The sequence below is a fragment of the Anopheles arabiensis genome, chromosome 3 (assembly GCF_016920715.1).
Source record: "Anopheles arabiensis isolate DONGOLA chromosome 3, AaraD3, whole genome shotgun sequence".
Taxonomy (NCBI): Eukaryota; Metazoa; Arthropoda; class Insecta; order Diptera; family Culicidae; genus Anopheles; species Anopheles arabiensis.
Window position 1 is genome coordinate 43,879,569 of NC_053518.1, and position 22,747 is coordinate 43,902,315.

A 22,747-nucleotide genomic window follows, 5' to 3' on the forward strand; every position below is an offset into this window, starting at 1 on the left:
AAGCGCAAGGTGCTTACAGAATCCTACAGCCACCTTGGCCGAACGCTGCTAAACGTCAAGCGCATCAACAACAACATTGTTTACGCATTTCCACCGGCAAAAAGCGGCAAACTACAACAAACCGCATCAAATATCACCATTAGCAATGGCCAAACATCATCCGGATCTCATTTTCTGCCGCAAGCAGCCGGGCGTGGGTAAGTACTATTCCTCGAACATAAAGACTGAGCGATGGTATTCGGTCCGCCAACCAGCTTCGGTGTCGCTTTTTCCGTTCCAGCCATCGGACGCCTGTGCGAAAAGTGCGATGGAAAGTGCGTGATCTGCGACTCGTACGTGCGACCGTGCACGTTGGTTCGTATTTGTGACGAATGTAACTACGGTTCGTACCAGGGCCGTTGCGTTATTTGCGGTGGCCCTGGGGTGTCGGATGCTTACTACTGCAAAGAGTGTACAATCCAGGAAAAGGACGTAAGTAGCCGATTGTCACATCATCATCATGTCCATTAACAAGGATTTTATTCTAACAAAACAAAACGGTCCTTTTGTCCTTCTACCAGCGTGACGGATGTCCCAAGATCGTTAACCTTGGCAGCTCAAAGACGGATCTGTTCTACGAGCGGAAAAAGTACGGCTTCAAGAGATAAGCGTAATTGTAACCTTGCTTCAATTCTAACTGCGTAAACCCCTCGGGTATCCTAGTTAAGATATAAATAAACAATTCGTACAACAGCTACTATTGTGCTGTACATTATGTCCACACCTCGTACCCTTTTCCTCTGCAATTCCTTGGACAACCAGAGAGAGAACGTCGAAGCACGCCTGTCTACTACTGTTCCACCTGGTCGCAAAAGGGCTGCTTATCATTGTCACTTGTTAGATGATAGGCATCGTGTTTGAGTGGTTTCCCTATCTGTGGAGTTGTCCCTTCTTATCGAAAGACGCCGATCTACAATGCAATTAGTTTCCGTTTAATTTCCACTCAAACGGTGCGCCATCACAACGAGCTAGGTACCGACGAAGTGAGCAGCAGTAGTATTCCCGAGGATGGTTTCCGAGAAGCTTGCGTGAAAATTAAATTCAAGCAGTTTATAGAATGTTGCAGACCGGGGCTGAATTTGTGCTTTCTCCTGTTGGCGTGGCAAAAATAGTGTCCCTAGTAAGGCTGCTAGTTACAACAGTAAACCGCCTTCGAGTCTTTCAAATAATTTAAATGTGATAATGTATTCCACAGCTGTGCATGATTGTTGGTGGTATGATTTTCATCACTGCCGGAGATTGCGTGGAGTCCAGAGTTTGGTGTGTTTTTGTAGTGCTTCCATCCATCGCAAACCCAATGGAATATGCTAAGAGAAAACGTATTTTATTGCAGGAATGTTACTTACATTACCATTACTACAGCCAGTGCGCTTCTAACGATGGTTTCATACTCAAGCTTTGCGCTGAATTTAATACGCACGGATCGTGGACTTAGAACGCAGCACATCTCCGTGCTGGCCGTATCTTACATCGTCTTCTTCTTTCTTTTGATCGTATCGATCATCACGATGACGCAGTGCACTCGTGCGGTGCAAGTGGTGCAAAAAATACCCGAGGTAAGTCGCTCTTCCGCCACCAGCCTTATCCCAGTTTGGCTCACCTTTAAAAGGTTACTCCTTCCTCTCTTCAAAAGCCGTTAACTATGATAGCCGCCTTACTGCTGGCCGTTAGTGGAACCGTTTTGTTTCTTCGATGGAGAACGACGGTCCAGACGGAGGAGCTGCAGTTACACGCGAGTGAGCGAAACATTTCCGATATTCGTACCACTCCGAGCGAGCCACGAAAATCCGTCATGGTGTAATTAATCTCACGTACTGCTGTTAACTTTATTTTACCATACAAATCGTACCTTATTGCGCGGGTTCTGAAATGCACTGCACCCCTTAAGCCGATGCATCCGAAATGCCCAAATCCTTCGCAACCGTGTAGGCGCAAACCGTCATCATCTGATCCTTTACGCGGTTGTAGTTCTCGATGGCGATGGGTCTAGCTTGGGGCCAGGCGCCCAGTTCCTTGTACACCGGGCGCACAAACTTCATGCGGAAGTTGCTATTCGCAAAGGCGAGAATTTCGTCCATTTTCTCGATCAGCCGGGCACGTATGAACAGCCGCACGAACCGGAACCGCAGTTCCGCGTTCTTCGTCGTGCTGAAGCCGTACGTCTCGCCCAGCAGCGCCACCTTCTCCGCCGTCAGATCGACGATCTTTTTCTTCTCCAGCAACTGCGCAAGGAACTCGATCAACTGCACGCTAACGAGGCTTTGCTTCACCAGCGGCGAATTTTTGATCGTGTCCAAATCATTTTCGGCCCACAGGGTAGCATGTGCTAGGCATGCCTCCAGCATCGAACGATCGTAACTGGGGGAGAGAAGGAGTAAGATGAGAGGACACGTTAGTGTGCGGGCATGATGTGCTCTCCCATTCCGGGACGTACCTTGGGATGACGGGTGGCATTCCTTCGCCAAACAGCCATAAATCCCAGTTGATACGCTCGAGCAGCACTTCATTGTTCGGATCCTCGCGGAACCACTCGTAAAGCATCTGCTTGAAGTCGTTCGTCAGCACCGACTGGTACTTGAAGCGGTCCAGGTAGGCGCGGAAGAACGGCTCAAACTTGGACGGTCCGCCTAGCAGATCTTCCAGGTAGCGCAAGAACGTCGAGCCCTTAATGTACGGCACGGTGGAGAAGGCATCGTCCGGTCCACACTCCGACAGATCTACGACGAGCTTCGTCAGCTCGGGCGTGTCGGCCAGTTGAGTTTTAATCTGCAAAGGAAAGACCGAGATTGCATCATCCGCCGCGTGTTTTGCTTATGGCGTCAACCGACAGCACCACTTACACAATCCGACAGCTCGCTCAAACCGTGCAGGGCGTGAAAATCGCGCGACGCATTGCCGGACAACCGTCCGACGATCTTTCCCTCGACGAACACGGTAAAGCCTTCGTTCAGCCAGAAATGCTCAAAGTTTCTATTCGTCACCAAGTTGCCCGTCCAGCTGTGCGCAATTTCGTGCGCAACCACCGTGGCAAGCGATTTATCACCCGCCAGCAGTGTTGGCGTAACGAACGTCAGGCAAGGATTCTCCATACCTCCGAACGGGAAGCTTGGCGGCATTACCAGCAAATCGTACCGCTCCCAAACGTACGGACCACAGATTTCCTCCGCCTTCGCGATGAAATCGGCCGTTTGGGAAAATTCCTCTGCCGCCTCATCAATCTGCTCCTGCTCGGCCCACACGCTGGAGCTGAAAGGGATGTGGTGTAGAGTTCGTGGGTTAGCTCAACGCTCTTATACTCATTTCAAATACTCACATAGGTCCAATTGGTTTCGACACCAGCGCACCTACCACAATTGCCAGCAGATAGCTTGGGATAGGAGTTTTCTGCTGAAACTTCGATACTCCCGGTTCCGAGTCCACCTTAATCGCACTCATCAGCCCTGTGACCTCTTTAGGGTGGCGAAGCTGTACATGAAATGGTCAATAGGTGAACACGCCTAACGATGCCATGCGCTTCCATCCACTTACCGTTGCGTTGTACGTAAACTTCACGGCGGGCGTATCCTGACAGGGCAGGATCGATCGGGCGTGGATCGCCTGGCACTGGCTGAACAGATACGGATGCTTCTTGCCAAACGTCTGCTCGGGCGTAAGCCATTGCAGAGCGCTCGCCTTGGGTGATGTTTCGTAGGCAATCACCAACGTAAGCTCATCGTTCGTTTTCGTGGGCAAGTAGATGGTCAATTTCGAGCCAATGTTCTCGATCGTACCTCCGATGTCCCAGTCCAGCGGAACCTCGCCGGCATTCGATTTTGCCGCGACCGATGATACCGTGAGGTCGCTTACATCCAGAAACTGGGGGAAAAAAGGAATCTTTCGTTGGGCTTTGGCACGAAACAATCGTCAATCTGTCGGTACGTACAACTTCCTCGAGGTCCTTCTTCGTCAGCTTGAAGTGAAGGGTCGCAGTGCCGGAGATAGTGCTCTTATCGAAGTTAACCGTCCAGTCCAGATCCACATGCCGTATGATAAGCTCCTCTGTTCAATTGATGGATGGATAATGTGAAGCGAGCCATATGGTAAGTGGCAGATAAGCGACAACAATCGAGTATTTCGACGGCATTCCGCCACATTATCTTGTCCGGGGGGGATTGCTACTTACGAGCATTGGAGTAGGAGCTGGGATCCAGTGGGCTCAATCGCATCGTTCTTGCAGGCTGGTACAGGGCTAGCAGCGAAACTATGACGCAAACTGTAAACAGCACCGAGATGAAGCGCTTAGCTAAATGATACATGATTGCCAATAATGGTTGCTAATTAAGGTATGTCTGCGTTTATCTGCCCCTCATCGGCCGTGCATCATCGTGTGCGACCCACGCAGATGAGATCACGAATAATGGTGGCACGTAGTCAATGCAGATCAACGCTGACAGCCCACGACCTCTTTCTATTCTTCAAACTTGGAGGCTTTCGTTTCCTACCGAGCGTTCTCGCCATGGCCACAACGTCCACCGCCGCCAGGACACTTACCAGCAAACAGACGGGACACAGTATGTTACGCTCCGTTCAACACACCGACTGGCACGATAACCAACTGTTGAGTGAGAATTAAAAGTGCTGATTGCAAATTCTAAACACCATGGCAACGGGAAATCATCATTCCCGATCAATATGACACATCAAGCAAAAGTCAACAGCCCGCACAAACGTCAAACCGTGCTGTCAGATGGTGTTGTGATTGCTGCACATGCCAAAGAAAACATACACTTTTTGCACTAATTTTCTCCAGTTTTCGAAAGGATTTGTGCGTGTTTTAGTGGATTTACTTGCAACTAGCATTTATCCGTCGTTCCGAGGTTTGCGAGGATGTCGGTTACACAGCGAGTTCAGGTAAACAATAGTGGTCGATTGGTCGGGTTCTGTGCACCCTGTTCCCAACCAAAACCACCCTCTCCACTGCCGGCATGTTATGAAATCAAAAGCCCTAATCGCTTTTCGTTGCTCCTTTTCAGCAATGGGCCACCTTCGCTAGGACATGGCACATTTTCGATTGCACTTGGCAAAACCCCTTCGAAGCAGCGTCCTTGATAAGAAAGCACTTGATGGGTTTGCACAAACCGATTTACCATCCGATGAGTAAGTTTCTCTACAGCACGAAAACAACAGCGATGTCCCGAGCAACTCATAGCAGACTGTTTCACTGCTCTCTTTAGATGATTGTGGTGATCACGTAGTGGTCATTAATACGGGCGAAATAGCACTTCCTGGCGATGAGTGGAAAAAGCGTGCCTACTTTCACCACACGGGCTACGCGGGAGGAGCAACCTGGACGCTGGCATGGCAATTGCACGAAAAAGATCCCACGATGGTATGGATTGCCCATCAAAGGAGTTATTTTTCGGGGAATCGTACATATCCTCACTTAGCATTCTCTTTCTTACATTAGATCATGAAGAAAGCGGTTTACCGAGCAATGAAGGGTAATCTGCAGCGGAGACACACGATGCAACGGCTACACCTGTTCAAGGACGCCGAGGTACCGAAGGACATTCTTGAGAATGTAACCAACCAGATACGTCAGCCACGCCGTGTTCCGCAGCGGCTGGATCACATCGATCCGGAAGTGGTTCGCAATTTCCCCAAGGTTATGGACTACCCGAAAGATTATATCCTGCGATAGAACAGCGTCTTCGTAATGTCCATCGCATTCTTTTGGCATTAGTTCGCCCCAGCCTGGGATTATTAGCAATAAAAACAACCATATGTGTACACAAACGTAACCCTGAGTTTATTTCGCAACTTTGTACTCTGTAACGGGGCGGTACGCGTGGTACGGCGACAGTGTGCTGCACCATTCTACCGAAACGCCAGCAGAGCTTCAAAGGCTCGAGTCCCACGTGGGGTTTGCTCAGGCTTCGTCATGCGGCATAGCGATTCGAAGAAATTAAAGCGTGTGAGCACACTGTAGCAGTACCCCATACTGCTCCCCATCTACCAATAATGGCACATCCCGGGTGCCTTACTTCTTCAGCACCTTCAGCACATCGTCCAGGATGGTCTTCGGTTCCGGAAACTTATCCTTCCTCGGCGGTCCCTTGGGTAAACCGGACCATACCAGTACCTTCTCGCCGTCCTTGCCCTTGGCGATGGAAATCTCGAATGCTCCGCGGCGCGGTTTACCATCCTCGTTCAACACAAGCTGGAACTTGTGTTCCGGCGCAAGTTCGCACAGTCCCGAGTGGACCTCAGCGGCCTTGCGCTTGAACACGGATCATGATTTACAGTGTTCGATGAAGACGTAAGCCCCGTCCTGGGACTCTTCTACCGGGGTCGAGGAAGATTCCTCTGGCTTGGCTTTCTTGGCCGCAGTCTGCAAGGACAGAAAACAACAAAAAGGCTCGTTTCACTTTGACTCTATTCGTACCCGAGGAATTTCGCACCTTACCTCAGTGGACTTGGCTGCGGCTGCACGTTTACGGCGTGGAGCCATTTTTCCAACCTGAGTTGCCTTGTTTCGTCCAACAGGCCTGTTTTTACGCAGTATTTTACGCTTGCCGCGTGCTTTCCAGATCAAGGCTTTACACACGAATGGATTGTATGCTGCTATTGCTGCTGCTTTGGCGCGCACGCACGGGCACAAACCGGTTTGCGAGGTTGACAGGTAAATGTCAAAATTGTGCATGAAAACGCGCGTATATTTTAACGAACAAAACAACTCGCTAATGAGAAATTTTAAATACTTTTTGTTGATTTCCGTGCGTTGCACGATTGTGTTTTTTGGGACACTGGTGGACTAGCCGTAGAGAGCTACGACGCAGCTAAATTTATTGGATCCCCCTTTACTTTGAAATGTACGCCAAAATGAACCCAGTCAAAAGAACTGATACAGTACTCATATCGGTCCTGCTATTGATACTTGTTGTAGCACATGCCGGCGACACAGCTAAAGATCGAACGATGGAACCGAATGGATGTTGAACCAAACTGCGTGTCGATGGCGGATAAGAAATAATTAAATGTATGTAGATTACTAGATCAAAAACAGTCATCCGCTCAATCGAACGATCGAAACGGTTTGGCTGCACTAACAAACAATAATAAACAATGCCGCAATCACGTGTCCGATCGGAGACCGATCGGCATGTTGACGACGCAGCGTTTTTAGGGAGTAAGAACAAAACATATATGTAAATGTTTTTAGGAATTAATTGGGTATACATGGGGAAAAATCATGGAAAATAAAGTCAGTGTTTAACTTAAGCCTTTGATCGCCACAGTTACTCCGAGGTAAGCTTCGTGTGTGACACTACCCAACAAAATATATTTTCCAAGGATTCTAGAATACTGAAACCTTGAACCGATCACGAACCCACACTGGTCCCGGACTGGATTCAGAACGAATCGTGAACGTGTTCTAATCCTGGGACGAATACAATGCTTGTCTCGATTCAGTACCTAATTCCGCAGCTCGTCGAACCATTCTCAACAGTATATGTGGAGCATTGGAATAAGCGAAGACATTCAGCGTAGGAATTAACGTAGGATTTTTTCTCACTTTGTACAGTGATCCTGGCAAAAGCAAAATCTGCCAGGAAACGTTACCTGAGAGAGAGGACGTTAGGACATTAGGAAAAGAGACGAATAGCCAGCTTTATGGTTGGATCCTTTCGGATATCGCATGCAGATAAGGGCGAAAGGAGGCAGCCATGGACAGATCAACCTGGTCGTATCAGCATGACGTATAAGCAGCAGATCACTACAGAAAAAGAAGAGCATCAATCACCATTCTTCATTTTGTGATTAAGTGTGTATTTGGGATTAGGTTACACCATCTCTTAGAAAATAGATTTACAAATTAAAAACTGACCATTTTATACTGTGTCGCTTGAATTAGGGATGTTTTTCTTTTCTACTTTCAATTATTAGAAGAGATGCTTACTTGAAGGAACCGGCCCGTTCCGGTTTATCGAAGTGTACTCTGTAAACTGGCTAAAAAATATATCTATCGAGAGACGTACGAATACTAGTAGCTAAGTGTGTCGGTGTATGTACTTTTGTATGCCATGCGTACGTATAACTTCCGCCGCAAACATCATGGGATGGAAAACCTGTGTGATTCTGCAGTCTTATCGGTATAGAGTTCCGTTTTAAGCTAGAGCACTTTCTCGATGGGACGTGTTTCTGTGATGCGTGGTATGATCGGCTGATGATTATCACTGATCGGCCCTACTGATGGGTTGTCGCTGGTTCAAGCATACTTCTCGTAAGGATGCCTCCTAAAAGGTGAACATTTTCGTTGAAAATCAAATCCGTTCATCGCTTCAAAACCGAACTCCCTCCTGAAGCCACACCAGTCACACTCACCAGTAATCCCATCATCACTATCCACCACAATGCCCAGGTACGTTGCGAGCCCTCCAATGACCAGCACCAGAATAAAGATCACAATGAGCAGAGCTTTCTCGCGTGGGGTGAGCTCCCGCCGGCATCGACACGACCACGTCCAGTACTGTTCGCGTATAACGCTGCAAAGAGCAAGAAGAAGAAAGATGCATCAATTTATCAGACGTGAAGGTGAATCATCTTCTCGGCGCTGTTTTGGGTCAGACCCAATGTGAATGTCCACAGAGACGCACAAATAAAAGTTTATAAGTCGGACACGTATTGTAACAGGGAGAAAACAGACGTGATAAGAGCACACGATAGCGGACACTGGAGGGTGAAAAATTGAATTGATAGCTTCAGATTCGTGCCAATGATTGATTGCCCCTGGGGCGTATGATTCATGGGATGCCCAAAACCAGACGCCTCCGGTAATCCGGCTGCCAGTTGCTAATCGGAATCCGATTGCCGCTTGAGTAGTGCACCAACAATTATTATCCGTTTCCATGTCCGGCATTTGAGAACCGCATTGAACAACATGGTTGGATTACATTATTATCACCTCGATAGTTGAAGTATTATTATTCGTCAATCACCAGTGATAATGATTTATGGGCTCTTGAGGTAAAAGCACAGGTGCATCATTGAACACACCTGGCAGGTCTTTTGTCATGCTTTAGAGTTTTCGCTTTGCTGGGAGTTTTGCAGATTCCAAAGAATGTATTGAATAAAAGCGTTCACTTATCATTTTGGAGGGTAAAGAATGCTTTTGCAACATACTCACTAACATTCTCAACACCAGCTGCTGCTGCTGCACCCTCAATATCCACTGTTCCGCATGTTTCCGCGCCAATGACATTCACTTTGCGGTTGCTCTTATCGCAACCATGTTATCGCAGGGCTGTACCGCAATTTTACACATGTTTCGATTACCCTCCCTCATCCAGATACGGATGAGGAAGAGGAATAGTTGTAGCCCGATACGGTACGAAAAGTTTTGATTGGAAATTAACGGTTCGAACTTTTTAAAACGATCCTTCTAATTCCCTTCCCTGAACACCTGAATGTGGAGCTTTTTGTCGGGACCTGCACCATGCACTGCTCGGCTCTATATATTACCCACCTGGGTTGTGTGTTGGACATGTTTATCACGGTGGCGCCGGCGTCGTTAGTGAAGGCAGGATTCACAATGCCACTGTCCAGGCTGGCACCACGCGTCGGCTGCCCTGGCCGTTCCGGCAGCTCGTAGTCCGTCTGCAGCTGGCCCTGCTCGATGAAGTACACCTTGCTGCTACGCTCCGGTTTCATCGTGCCGTTGCCTGAGTCATCCCGCCCGTCGGTGGCCGCTCCGTTCAGTGTTGCCGCGGCACCGGCCAGCGTCGGAAAGGTGCGGCTAGCGATGACCGGGCTCTGGAACGGTGTGCTGTACGCGGACGGTGGGCTGCCCAGGTTCAGCGGTAGCTTCGACCGCACCGTCGCATACTGTGTCTGTTCGCTCACGTTCGATGCCGACCGGGGCAGCTTGCCATCGTCCGGCGCCATCGCCTCCGACGGTCCATTTTCGGGCGATCGCTGCTGGGTGCTTCCCGGGTTACTGATGAACGAAAACGAAAGGCTGTTGCGAATAAATTGCATCACCTCAAGCGGGGGGCCGGAGTGCCGGAGTGCGGTGCGCGATGACCCCCACGACTGGTTTCCTTCGGGATTAACACTGTTTTCAACTATCGGGGACCGCCTTCATAGACACACACTGGATGCGGTGGCTCGATCTGCTCCCGCGGTTACTGCAACCCGACCTGCAGAACGACAGAAACGTTACAACACTGGGCATGTGAATCGGAACGGTGCTACGGTAAGGGTTTATCGTTTTTGCAACAACAACCACAACAACAACACAACATAACTGCGGTGGCATCCCGATAGCGACGATTTCCTTATGCGGGGTTGACGGCATAGCGCTGCGCGTGATAAGATACTAGATAATCAACGCCAACCGATTGCCAACCGAACACCTTCTTCCACCCTCTCTCGTTCAACCCTCCTGGGTGATCGCAGAGGGGGTGGGATGGGGGAGGGGGGTTAACGCTTATTTATATTTTAACGCACCGTCAGGAATTGCACGAACTAACAGCAACACGCTTCCGTTCGCAGTAAATTAAGCAAGACCGGTCCAGAGTATGTCCGCACGAGGAGCACCGAAAGCATCGCGATTAACGAAATGAAATGTGGAGCAACGTTGTGTTACAGATTGTTTGCCCTGCGCCTGCCGGGAAGGGAGAGAACGGTCAACAAGCTGCCCAGACAACAATGATTACGCACACTGGAACTGGAAGCGAGTCTCGGGGCAAATCTTATCAGAAGGATTCACTTCTCCTTCCTTTCCCTTTGCGATCGCTCTATCTCGCTCCCGCTTTCCCTCTCTGCCAGCGTACTATGGATGAGTGTGTATACAAAACATTTACCCCTGCTTGCTACCCGTGCAATGGTGTCTCGGGGGCAAATGCGCGAGTAATGAAATTCCTGCCTAATTGCTCACACACTAGGATAATCCGGTGATCACTTCCGCTGGGCGGATTATCGTCTATTAGTCAGTGTGGTACGAGAAAGATACATGCGCGATTTCCCAATACAATCACCCACACAACTTACACAAGCGATCCCGGGCGACAAACAGTACAACGATCGGGTAGTTGACCATGGCGCGAAACAAAAACCCACCCAGCCGCGCAGCGAGATAATCGATCCGGGGAGCAGCTTCACTGTACAATCAGCCACTTCTCGACAAAGACACGCACACACACACAAACACATAGTTTAAAAAAACAGTTATGTTGCTGTTATCGTGGGTCGCCGGACTAAAATGACACTGTGACGGCGTGATTACGACGACAATCCTCCAGGGGGAGGCTGCGTTTGTGTGTGTGTTCTGGCTACTTGTTGCCGGCACGCTGAATCGGCTGGTGGTATAAATCCATTATGCTGTTCCACACAAATGTTTGCCCAAACCACACACGGTCACCGTATAATAACGCTCCTTCATCCAAGCAACCTGCCATGATGCTCAAGCAGTACCACCACCAACGTCTCCCATAAACCACGGGAACGCACTTACTAGCTTGTGTCTAGCTGCAGTCTGTTGAGTCTTCCAGGCAGATAAGTGGACACGCCATTCGGTTCCGTTGCATTTCGCGGGGTGTCATTTGCCGGTATGATGAAGGATGTGATCCGTGACGCTCTTTAGATAATTCCTTGTGAATCGTATTCTAGCTTCCGTCACTGTTCCAGAAGGTGAGTTGAGCTTGACCGTGTTTGACCGAGCCGGACACCGCGGTACTACTGTCACGTTACGATGCCGCCTGCACACTAGCCGAACGGGCGGGACATTCAAGCGCGCCTGTAGAAGGAATTGGGCACTGGAAGTATCTCGTTATCGCACTGGGCGGTTTCCTTGTTCTTTTTTCTTGCCCGTGTTGAATTTTCTTTTGGGGAGGGTTATCCACTGCTTTACTACGTATTAGCAGCTGGAGGACGGAGAAATGCATAAAATACTTCATCATCATGAATGGCTAAAAGTGTTTCGCTTTTTTGGGCATTTGATTGGATAATGTTATCGGTATTGCGATCCGATGTTTGTACTAGTATCAATTGAGCGTCTTATCAGATGCGGCCTTATTGGATTGGTGGGAGTTATTTTAAAACTCAAATCCGAAAACTGAACTAAATTGAACGAAATTATCGTGCATGAGTAGATATATTCCAGAGTTTTACACAAATTATTGTTTTTAAGAGCCAGATTTTAAGTTTATTCACCCTGCAACCAAAAATCCTCATTTCGTGTAATTATCTCACATAACAATAGTAAATCCTGTCTAATTTCTGACTTATTCTGATCTATTCTCCTTATTCACATAATCAATATTTGTACAAAATTTGCTTTCCAGAGCTCTTATCATTACCGTGTTCTTGGAGGGGTTAATTACGAGATGTCGCACAAACTTCCGGCGTTGGACCGATGCAAACTTGACTTTTTGTAGAGCATCTCGTAGATAATAGTAATGTTCGCTTGTTTGAACGGTTTGATAAATGCATTTACGCACTCTGAACATTGGCTGCACTTGAAGAAATTTACTCGATAAATACGATGCAACCGTTGGGAACATGTGACGGAGGAGAAATTGCAATCATCTCACGTAGTGTTTTGTAGTAGTTGTTTGCGTACACAGGTTATTGTATTTTAGTAAAGTGCTTTATATTTCTATTCCTTTACAGCTGCGCTGGCCGAGGCACGAACACGTATCCAATTGCCGTCGAAAGTCGTTAATGGCTCAGAAAGAACCATTCAACTCATCAAACAAACAATCCGGATCTATGTAATCTCCATCCGAGCTTTCCACTGCCATTTTGTTTTGTGTCGGTGTTTTGTAAAAGTTTGCCGCCTGATCCACACTTACCGTGCTCATCTCACTTTCCTGGGAATCGATTAAACCGAGCTTCTCGCCAACGATCACCGTCTCCCAGAAGTCTGCCTTTTGGCGTGTTAGAAGCATTTCCTTAAACTCGGTCATCCACTCGTTGTACCGGTACGGGCCAAGCTTTTGTGCCTCGCTGCGGTAAGCCAGCAATGCAGCGATCACCTTACTACCGGGCGGTCGCATTGACGTGAACAGCAGCTCGAACACTGCGTTCTGCAGCTGGGTGGCAACGGTGGCAAACTTTTCACCTCGCCGCAGAAGAAGCGCAAAGTCTTCGGCGGGTGTTACTGTACCCACGGACACGACCATTCTACGGTTAGCATCATCGCTGCCATCGTCGGCCTCCTCGTCCATGAGAACACCACTGTCTATGGTTGTGCTGCTGCTGCTGCCGCTAGCATCGGTCCCTACCTTGATCTTTGCCATCCATTGCAGCCACTCGGCACGCGTGTTTTGTTTGATTTCTTTCAATTCAAACGCCTTCCTTACCTCTTCCAGCGCTGGCTTTGATCGATCTACCACTTTCTTCGGAACGTCGATCAATTCTTGCAATGTACTGTTCACATCAGGCAACGGTTGCTTTGGGTTGAGTGCACGGTGAGCAACGGTTTGGTACACGTGCTGGAGCGTCGGATTAAATGTGCTGTTGAGGGCAAACGCTTCACGACATTCCCCGTTGGAATCGTCGACCGCATCCATCAGATTCATGCTGTCAATTAGCTTGTCGATCGCGTCGTACTGTTCATTCGTAGGCTTGTTTTTAGAAGATTTCAGCAACGAGGGAAACTTCAAGCTGCAGAGCTCATCTAAAAAAAGTAAAATATTTAACATACGTTTAAGAAACAAACAAAAATAGACATTATGCCAGCTCACCTTTAAATATAAGTTCCAGCATCACGAGGCACGGATTCCCATGTTTGTACGTAGGAATTAGTGCGTTCAGCCTTGGCTTGGTATCTTTACGGTACACCTTGGTGGCGATCATGACCACGTTCAGCTCGTGCATTGCCTTGACCAAGGCGCAAAGCTTTTGATTCGAAGCGCCGCATCCCTTCTTTGCGATTACCACGTGCGATCCCTTGCCGGACAGATGCTCCTCGAGAATGTTGCTGGATGCGGTAAATCCCAAACAAGCTAAACGGCAATCGCCCGACTTGTACTCGATATCGATCGTATTATCGTACGGCACCACCGTAGACCCATACATGTAGCCCATAATGATGTCCTGCATGGAAATTTCGGCCGGTTTGTCGTTCAAAAAGTATTGCGTTCTCATTTCCACCCGCGAGGCAGCATCGTCAACGCTATCCACCTTAAAGGAGCCAAGCCCCTTCTGTTCACAGACAATGTAATAGGCCGAAATTGACAGCTTTACCTTCGTGCCAATGGTCAGTGTGGAGTTCCAGGGCGTCGGTCGGACTGCTTTTGCATCGAAGAAGGTCAACATCCGCTCGGCCCAGTTTATGTTGGCCAGTGTGCCATCCGTAGTATCCAATATTTGTCTTACGTAGCGCTCGTTTTCGATCCGTGCTTCGGTTTTGCTTGCCTGCTCATCGAAGGTACCCGTTGTGGTGAAGATCGAGGCGACAGATGCCGCTGGATGGAGTACGTAATTTGTGATGACGTGCAGCACACCCAACATATTGCTTATTCCATCCGCCACAGACTCTAGCTGACCCTGATCGATATCGCCAGCCACGAACAGTGGGGAAAGGAGGATGATACTGTATCCGGTAAACTTTTTGCCCAATGCACCGTTACGCAGAAAATTGGTGGCAACGATCAGTGCATCGAACCAGCCTGCTTCCGATTCCGTTTGAACCACCTGGTTTTGCAAAATTCTTAGCGTTTGCCAGTTGGGTGGTTTCAGCTCAAAAGCTTCGGTGATATTTTCGTACCCTCCAGAATCCACGTTCAGCTGATTGTTTGTCTCGTCTGTTCCAAACAGAACTATGCCGACATGATCGTTTGGTGCGCTAAAAATCTAGTTTTATTATGTTTTATTAGAAATCGCGCTTCTTTAAACAATTACTGCTTCATACATACCAAGCGCTGCACGATGAGGGAGGCACAGGTTTTTGCTTTGTCGAAGAACGATTGCTTATCCCTTCCGGTAGCAATCGCACAGTTGCGACCTACGTCCAGTACAATCATATGGGCTTTCTGAAAGCAATTGATAGAATGAGCATGTTAGCCGGTTAAATAACTTTAAACTTCAATCTCTTGAACATTGCACAACACTTACCCCTATTGCGCGAGACATTTTTTGTTATACGTTTCTTAACTTCACAGCTTTTGATCCTGCCCCCGAAGGCAAATTTGTAAAAGGAACCGTTCAGAACCGCTTTTCAAACGACCTCTGCTCTGTGCTTAAATTCTACTTAAAGTAACTTGAAATGCCGTTTGAAGAAGAGCTGGCTTGGTAAATGTGTAAACTGCACTGCACGATAAATGTTTGATCAGCGCAATTTATTCTGAACTGGTGAATTTATAGGAAACTGTACACATGTTTTCATTTCTATACAAGAATCTTCAAGATCTGGCGGCGTCCTAGGAACAGCTGTTTTTGTTGTTTGACAGCAACAAACCAGCAGAGCAAGGCGATCAGAGTGACCAGAAATACCGATGTTACACACGCGATTCTAAATTTCTTTTTTCACCAATCTGATCCTAGTAACCATTGTTTATCCTTCCACATCAAAATAAGATCCCAACTGACATTTTCGAACACGAATAATCGGGAATTTGAGCAAATTCCCTTAAACTGGAGCCTTAAACTTCCCTTAAACTGCACCAGTTTAAGGGAATTTGGAAAAAGTCCAGTAAAATCAACTGTGATGCGGTTTTTTCGTTGCTTTCTTCTAGATTCGATCGGAAATGATGTTTCCTATCGTTATAGTTGGTCATGAAGCAATTTTATACTGAAATAATATCGATTTTTTAGAAAATAACCTCACACAAAATTTACTTTTGTTGTTCATCAAATACCAAAGCTATGAATGTAAAATGAGCTCGACAGCATCATCCATCGATAGAAGAAAGTCTAATTTACGAACACACCAAATCTTAGCGCTTTCAACACACTTGATCACACACAAATCCACAATTTCAGGCGTATCGAGTACTAATCGAGCAGATATGGAAAAACAATTTCGAGCAAATGTCACTTGGGATGTTTCTGGAAACACGAATTATCCAGTCCAAACGGATATTCGGGTAAACGTGTAAGGACAAATTTAGTATAAAAGTAGGCCATATTTTCAATAGACAGATTCAAACGCAGAACCTCTTGGAGTTAAGAGGTTTAATTCCAATATCCGAAATAGGACAGAGCCCCTGGATTTCCGAGCCAAACACCCCCTTCCGTCTGCATAGGCTTCCCAACATTTGGATTAGAAGCAACTAGCGGGAAGGACTGGTTAGTAGGCGAAGTATCAAATACTCTGTCCACAATTGCTGTTTGTTTCTCCTCCGTTACAACCCTGCAACTCTTGCTAAGGGCCAAACCTTCGCGTGGCCTGCCGGAGAAGCCCGGTTCGTAACAACCGATTTATCTGTATTCCTACCGATTGTTCTTTTTTACCGAAAAACGCCAAAAAATCTGGCCACACTGGTGTGGATTGAAACGTGCATTGTTTTGTTGTTGCTGCTTGTGATGTCAAACGATTTGGCGCCAAGCCGGCGGCAGTTGCCAATATAAACACAGGAACGAACGGAAACATAGCAGCGTACAAATATTCTCCACATTCTCTTGGAAATGTCCTATAAATATTTAGCGCGTTGGAAAATACCAGACAACAATTTCTATCCCATTTCAATCGTCTGTGCTGCGAATAACGATCAACAAAGCACGACCGTAATGGTTGCAAGTGTTGAGCAGGTGGTTTCTGTCTCCATGACGACCCTTACTCGGGAACAGAACGAAGCAAAAGTATTTACAAGATGTGAACAAGAATTTGATGAGCCTGTACGTGAACTGAAAAGGACTGAATCGAACATATTATTAATCTCATCTGATGGTAAATTGCTGGTGTATGAAGCGTTGGATGAAAAGTTCGTGCAGATCGATGCCTACAATCATGTCCTGCACGCTGAGCAAGGTCCTGGCAAGAGACAGCTTTTTAAAGTGAGGCAAACCAGTGCCGGAAAAATAGTGCTGGAGTTGATAGAACTATCCGACGGATGTTCGTCCCACCTGACGCTCAAGAGCTGCGATCTGGTCATTGAAAGTATCGATTCCTCAGCCCGGCTTAGCATCAAATGTTTGATAGTGAATGCAGTGAATGAACGGTTTTTGGGCAACTTTCTCGGCTTCACAAAGCTTTCCGTGGGAGACCAGGTGCTGTTGATTGCCATTAATAACACGCTGTATTGGGTGCAGGAGCAAGCCAATGGCGAAAGTGATCTGATCGCGCTGCGGTGCTTTGCCTCTTGTGTACTGGATTTTGATTTCTTCGAGAGCAGCCTATGCCTAACTGTTCTGCTGCAGGCAGGTGTGTTGGTCATCTTTGCCCAATCGCTTGTCCCGGAAGCGCTCCTGGTGGCAACCTCATCGGTGTTCCTTCACGCCCCAGTCGAAGCATATGCATTCGAGAAAGCAAATAACGGGTTCCTGTACTCGAACGGGCTTAGCACACATCGTGTGCAATTTTACTACTCGGAAGAAACAAAACAAATCATCACGGAAAGTAGCGAAGTACCTGTTCGAGGCGTGATAGGCATTACGGTGCTTGCAAGCGAATCGGTCGCATTGCTGTTGACAGAAAATAATCAATTCTACACCATCGATTGCAGGGAGAGCGAGAAGCAGACAAGTGTATCTGATGTTCCGAAAATGTTTTTACTTCGCAAGGATAATCGTGCGGGTTCGAAACGTGTCACAAAGATGCTCACAGAAGAAGTGCAATTTGACCAACGTATAGATAGAGCCCTGCAAGTTGTGCAGGCCAAATTCGACGTGCTAGCACTGTACCAAAACAGAACAGCTTTCGAAGCGCTTGCCCATATGGATGTTACATTTCATCGTGAAATGCCACCCAGAAAAGGGAAAGCTCTTCTGTTTGGACATCGCAAGGAGTGTGTGTGTTTGTTTGCCAGTGTGAAAATAGCCATCAACCAAGGGTTTTTTGCTTTACTTTCCAAGCAAAAACAGTGGAGCATTTGCATTGCCCAAAGCGACAGCGATTTGCACTCCTATCCCGTGCTTGGCACGTTCAGTCCAGCAGGGGAACTCTCGGCAATTGTGTGTTTAACTGCACAAGATTTGGCATGCGGATTACCGACATTTCGCTGCATGCTGGTAACAACGGTTCAAAATGGAAATGAAAGCCTACTACTGTCGATTCCCATGCCTGCACATATAGAATCAACGAACTCGTGTGCTGCTAGGTTGATACACCGAACGCCATCGTCATTAATCGTGTCCGAGTGTTGTGTGAAAAACGCTGCTAGGGACATTATCGCACAAAACAATCCTCACCCGGTTCGGCAGCAGGACGAGAAGCGTACCATCACGTACTGCATTCGAAATGAGCAATCTAAAACGAAAGCAGCCAGCTTTTCTAGTGTCCTGGAAGATAAACCCGATGACACCTGGTTCGCATTGGATGCACCGGTCCGTATGCGTTGGCACGGAGAAAAAGCCACACTGTGCGCGAAAACAGATTGTCCAGTAGCGATGGATTTGGTGAAACGCTTGCTGCTGGATACGGAGGAGTATTTGGCTGAAATGGAAGAGAGAAGAGATAAGCTAAAAGTAAGTACAATTCTTAACAGCCCACTTGCAGCACTTGTACGGCAAAATGATATTGTTATTCGTATCACTTTCATTCCAGGGTCTATCGCTCGAACTGCAGGCAGTCACCGATGGTAGTTTAATAATTCAGCTGTATCGGAAACTACGAAACAACGATATCGTGGAAGATGATGTTGCAGCCAGCATCTAGGCAGTGCAGAGCTTCCTTTGTATCATCGAGCGTGCGCCACCAGCAGTTTCAGTTTCATCATTTTTTTAAAGCAATCCCAACCCAAAGAGCGCCGTTCATTCATCGTCCAACAACTGACAGCTGTAACAGGTGCGCGTGTGTATTGGTGTTGCAGCCCACGCGACGAAGCAACCGATGGTTTTGCAAAACAAAAACAAATCACTCACACCAACAAAGAGCTGTGTCGACGTGCGAGCGGACCTCAATTGCGTACTGCTGCTGCTGCGTATTGGGCGAGAAGTTGCTGTTGGAGAAAATTTACGCCTTGCCAACGCGAAGAGAGTCCACGTCCGTCCGCAACGATATTGCCGCAGCGGAGAGGTTTGATACGACAGTTGCACTCTTTGGCTCAATACTTTGCCAAGTGAAATGACATCTTGTGGGCGAATGACGCGTTCGCAAGGGACTCCCGCACAGTGCGTTTCGTGAATTGCAGCAATTGTTACACACCCGTCTGCGTTTCTCGCGCTCTCTCTCTATCTCGCTGTTTCTCTCACCCTTTTTCTGGCGATTTCAGCAACGGAGCAGCCAAAACTGCGGAACACAGTGCTGCGGTTTGTGAACGGGTGCATAAAATAGTGTCCAAGTAAAGTGAAGGGTCGCGGCCATCGCAGACCTTCGCGAGTGCGACGGAAGATGGTTTATTAAATTGATAGATTCTTTGATTAGTCTCGCGGGCAGACAATGAACGAACGTATCTCGAAAGTCGCGTGTGGAGAAGGGGTACTCTAGGGCGTAGGAAGCAGTCGAATAACCAACATACACACCACACTACGGCTACCCTGCAGTGTCATGTACGTGTTAATTAAGGCCCGTATCGCAAAGATAATCGAATAACGAAATTGTGCTGCCGCTGTGGCACTGTGTCCGGCTCTGGACATTGCTCACAGAACGGGAAAAAGAAGCTCTTTTGCTCAGTACAAACAGTGAACAGTGATTGGTTTGCATGGAGTAAAAACGCCAAGGAATCGCCTGTCAGACGGAAGTAAAGATGGTGTAACACTGAAACTACTTCGTCTCATTGCATTCAACGGGTGAAAAACGAGATTGTTGCAACCAAACCAAGGTGGGAATTGATAAGCCTGCAATTTTCTAAAAAAGCACATACACACACACACACACACGGCAGAGCTGGTGAAACGGGCAGGCAAAAAAAAGAAGAAGGCCCAACCATGCCCCCACTAAACAACTACAATGGCAACAACTGTGGAGACATCATATGCTCACTCTCGACGCAGTCACCACTTTCCCCGACGGATGTGTCGCAGGCAGTCGGTGGAGCGGCAGGTGGTACTGCTGGCAGCAGCGGGGGCAAGCCGCGATTCAGCTGCCCGCATTACGCACAAAAGATGCTGCTTAATTTGAACGCGCTGCGGCTAGATTCACGCTTCTGTGACGTTGAGATCAAGGTTGGCGATGCTACGTCCGTCCACGCCCATCGGGCCGTGCTGAGTGCCAGTTCCGCCTACTTCGAGGCCATGTTCCGGCCCGAGCTGGGGTTGAGCGAGGGCAAACAGAAGACCGTTACGCTCCACTCGATTCGGGCCGACATTTTGGAGCTGCTGGTCGAGTTCATCTACACCGGCCAGATGGAAATCGAACAGGTAAGTCGGTAACCATCGCTGACTGTAGCCGCCTGCTATGTTTAATTGCTTTACTCATCTGTTTGCTTTCCTCTCCAGAGCAATGTGCAGGAGCTGCTGGCTGCTGCCGACATGCTGCAGGTGCCCGAGGTAGTGGACGGCTGCTGCGAGTATCTGTGCCGGGAGCTACACTCATCGAACGCGCTTGGCATACTGCGTTTTGCCGAAGCGCACAACTGCCGCCAGCTTGCCGAGGTGGCGGCCAACTTTGTCCACAGCAACTTTCCGAAGGTCGCCCTCGAGGACGAACTGCTCGACATTCCGCACACGCTGCTGGTGAAGGTGATCGCCTCCGAGGCGCTGCGGGTCGACAGCGAGTATCAGGTGTTTAATGCCGCCCTGCGCTGGATCCGACACGATGTGGTGCCGCGCCGCCAGTACGTGTTTGAAATTTTGTCCCACGTGCGCATCGCTCTAGTGCCGGTTGGGCTGATCGATCAGGCCATCGCCGAGTGCCGGGATGTGTCGCTAAAGATTGCGCTCCGCTCGGTGCGCAAGGATCTGACATCGCGCCGCGGTCAGCTCGTCCCGTTGCGCGTGTGCCCGCGAGTTTGTGCGAAGAAAAGCATCTACGTGATTGGCGGATCGCGGCGGGAACGGTCGACCGGATGGACGCCAACGGATTGGATCTTTGAGTCCGTTATCAAGTACGACATCTTTCGGCACGAGTGGATCGAATCGGCCCCGATGGAGATCGGCCGCATACTGCCAGGGGTGGCCGCACTCGGTGGCAAGATTTACGTGATCGGTGGCGAGCGCGGCAGCCAGATCCTGGCGAACGGGGAGGTGTACGACACACAGAACAACAACTGGGAACCGATGGCACCGATGAATGTGCCCCGGTGCGAGTTTGGGCTCTGTACGCTCGGCGGCACGCTGTACGCGATGGGCGGCTGGATCGGGGAGGACATTGGCGGCTCGATTGAGTGTTACGATCCGATGAAAAATGCGTGGCGAATGGTAGGCGATCTGCCGGAACCCAAGTTCAGTATGGGTGTCGTAAGCTTCGAAGGTAAGTGGCACTGTCCGGCAGGGTGGTGGGGTGTTTCTACATTAACCGAATTGTTTCTTCCCATTTTCAGGCTTGATATACATTGTCGGTGGCTGCAATACTCACTCGAGATATCTAACCGATCTGATCAGGTGAGTTTAGCAAGGAGTGGAATTGAATGGAAAATAGCAAGACCATACTTTTTAATATGCTTATCCACTTTCCAACAAACAGCTACAATCCCGTTACGCATGAATGGACGAAGCTCGCCCGAATGCAAACGGCTCGCTGCCAGATGGGGGTAGCCATTCTCGACCGTCATCTGTACGTGGTCGGTGGCAACAGCAGCCAGCAGGAAGTGCTACGCACAGTTGAACGCTACAGCTTCGACGAGGACAAGTGGTCGATGGTTTCGCCGATGACGGTACGCCGGTCCAGCCCAGCCGTAGCAGCGGCCGACGGCCTACTGTACGTGGCTGGTGGTGATCAGCCCTGCGAGATCAACTTTTACCGGGCGCAAATTACAATCGCTTCGTTCGAGTGCTACAATCCCATCACAGACCAGTGGAAGGTGTGCCCGGATCTACCGACCAGTCGTTCTGAGGCGGGTGCGGTAGTCGTCTAAACAAAAAAGGCACAAAAACAACCTCCTTTGGGGATTTATCTCTATCCCTCGGTCCAATCGGCGCGCCTAACATTCGCCATCGCAAAACCAAAGATGCGCTTATAAAGCGCTGCGATTGAATAGCAAACCACTCGCGTGTGTGCTACCCCCGTGCAAACGCGCGAAACCGAACCGACCTTTTGCGTTGAAAGTGCCGAAATACGTATTTCTTCTACTCGTTTGTTTGCTCGCTGTTTCTTTTCAAGTTACATTTGATCAACAGTTTTTCGATCACTTACCAACAAACAAACAAACAACAATTGTGAAATGTTTTAAACATATAGATGTGCATACCAAACTCTAGATATAGTACAGTGTGTAGTACTACCACCATATTAATCCTGCATCCGCGTACACGATCCCCAGCCCGATCCTTTTTTGCACAACTTGGTTGGGGCTGTTCTACTACATCTCATTTATATGTTCAATCATTCTTGTATCGTGATTTGATAAATTATCCATAAAGATAAAAAATATATAATAAATCGATTAAATGTACTGTTTAAAATTAGAATGCGTGGGAAAGAAAGGAAGCGCGAGAATTTATGAAATGGTTTGTGATAATCTATAGA

General features: G+C 48.3%; 9 protein-coding genes across 12 annotated transcripts; 5 read left to right on the plus strand and 4 right to left on the minus strand.

Annotated features, from left to right (window-relative positions):
• Window positions 1-40: 40 nt before the first annotated feature.
• Window positions 41-754, plus strand: LOC120899969 (PHD finger-like domain-containing protein 5A). The gene is made up of 3 exons (XM_040306371.1): window positions 41-197; window positions 281-471; window positions 561-754. The coding sequence occupies exons 1-3, from the start codon at window positions 146-148 to the stop codon at window positions 645-647; spliced, it is 330 nt and encodes a 109-aa protein (XP_040162305.1). The 5' UTR covers window positions 41-145; the 3' UTR covers window positions 648-754.
• A 106-nt stretch (window positions 755-860) lies between these two features.
• LOC120899967 lies at window positions 861-1,892 on the plus strand. Its single transcript, XM_040306366.1, has 4 exons — window positions 861-1,159; window positions 1,235-1,299; window positions 1,373-1,595; window positions 1,673-1,892. Exons 1-4 carry the CDS (start codon window positions 1,097-1,099, stop codon window positions 1,838-1,840), a joined length of 519 nt encoding a protein of 172 aa, XP_040162300.1. The 5' UTR covers window positions 861-1,096; the 3' UTR covers window positions 1,841-1,892.
• LOC120899959 (leukotriene A-4 hydrolase) lies at window positions 1,838-4,699 on the minus strand. The gene is made up of 8 exons (XM_040306357.1): window positions 4,570-4,699; window positions 4,202-4,291; window positions 3,962-4,077; window positions 3,568-3,894; window positions 3,353-3,504; window positions 2,880-3,285; window positions 2,474-2,805; window positions 1,838-2,397 (listed from the first exon to the last, which is right to left on the minus strand). Exons 2-8 carry the CDS (start codon window positions 4,242-4,244, stop codon window positions 1,923-1,925), a joined length of 1,851 nt encoding a protein of 616 aa, XP_040162291.1. The 5' UTR covers window positions 4,245-4,291; window positions 4,570-4,699; the 3' UTR covers window positions 1,838-1,922.
• Window positions 4,700-4,772: 73 nt separating this feature from the next.
• On the plus strand, window positions 4,773-5,819 carry LOC120899966 (39S ribosomal protein L13, mitochondrial). The gene is made up of 4 exons (XM_040306365.1): window positions 4,773-4,929; window positions 5,052-5,175; window positions 5,253-5,407; window positions 5,486-5,819. Exons 1-4 carry the CDS (start codon window positions 4,906-4,908, stop codon window positions 5,717-5,719), a joined length of 537 nt encoding a protein of 178 aa, XP_040162299.1. The 5' UTR covers window positions 4,773-4,905; the 3' UTR covers window positions 5,720-5,819.
• LOC120899965 (selenoprotein H-like) lies at window positions 5,803-7,060 on the minus strand. Its single transcript, XM_040306364.1, has 2 exons — window positions 6,485-7,060; window positions 5,803-6,409 (listed from the first exon to the last, which is right to left on the minus strand). The coding sequence occupies exons 1-2, from the start codon at window positions 6,719-6,721 to the stop codon at window positions 6,059-6,061; spliced, it is 588 nt and encodes a 195-aa protein (XP_040162298.1). The 5' UTR covers window positions 6,722-7,060; the 3' UTR covers window positions 5,803-6,058.
• A 764-nt stretch (window positions 7,061-7,824) lies between these two features.
• LOC120899968 lies at window positions 7,825-9,480 on the minus strand. 4 transcript variants are annotated; one of them, XM_040306370.1, is made up of 3 exons: window positions 9,210-9,480; window positions 8,404-8,564; window positions 7,825-8,315 (listed from the first exon to the last, which is right to left on the minus strand). In XM_040306370.1, the coding sequence occupies exons 1-3, from the start codon at window positions 9,278-9,280 to the stop codon at window positions 8,266-8,268; spliced, it is 282 nt and encodes a 93-aa protein (XP_040162304.1). In that variant the 5' UTR covers window positions 9,281-9,480; the 3' UTR covers window positions 7,825-8,265. The 4 variants fall into 4 exon arrangements, with proteins under 4 accessions (XP_040162304.1, XP_040162301.1, XP_040162302.1 ...); XM_040306367.1 differs by lacking the exon at window positions 9,210-9,480 and adding an exon at window positions 8,649-9,170; XM_040306368.1 differs by lacking the exon at window positions 9,210-9,480 and adding an exon at window positions 8,676-9,168.
• Window positions 9,481-12,723: 3,243 nt separating this feature from the next.
• LOC120899956 (X-ray repair cross-complementing protein 5-like) lies at window positions 12,724-15,705 on the minus strand. Its single transcript, XM_040306353.1, has 4 exons — window positions 15,139-15,705; window positions 14,940-15,056; window positions 13,767-14,877; window positions 12,724-13,699 (listed from the first exon to the last, which is right to left on the minus strand). The coding sequence occupies exons 1-4, from the start codon at window positions 15,154-15,156 to the stop codon at window positions 12,747-12,749; spliced, it is 2,199 nt and encodes a 732-aa protein (XP_040162287.1). The 5' UTR covers window positions 15,157-15,705; the 3' UTR covers window positions 12,724-12,746.
• Window positions 15,706-16,255: 550 nt separating this feature from the next.
• On the plus strand, window positions 16,256-18,889 carry LOC120899957. Its single transcript, XM_040306354.1, has 2 exons — window positions 16,256-18,648; window positions 18,728-18,889. Exons 1-2 carry the CDS (start codon window positions 16,651-16,653, stop codon window positions 18,836-18,838), a joined length of 2,109 nt encoding a protein of 702 aa, XP_040162288.1. The 5' UTR covers window positions 16,256-16,650; the 3' UTR covers window positions 18,839-18,889.
• Window positions 18,890-19,103: 214 nt separating this feature from the next.
• On the plus strand, window positions 19,104-22,673 carry LOC120899958 (actin-binding protein IPP). The gene is made up of 4 exons (XM_040306356.1): window positions 19,104-20,481; window positions 20,560-21,532; window positions 21,603-21,663; window positions 21,746-22,673. Exons 1-4 carry the CDS (start codon window positions 20,050-20,052, stop codon window positions 22,134-22,136), a joined length of 1,857 nt encoding a protein of 618 aa, XP_040162290.1. The 5' UTR covers window positions 19,104-20,049; the 3' UTR covers window positions 22,137-22,673.
• The last annotated feature ends 74 nt before the right edge of the window (window positions 22,674-22,747 follow it).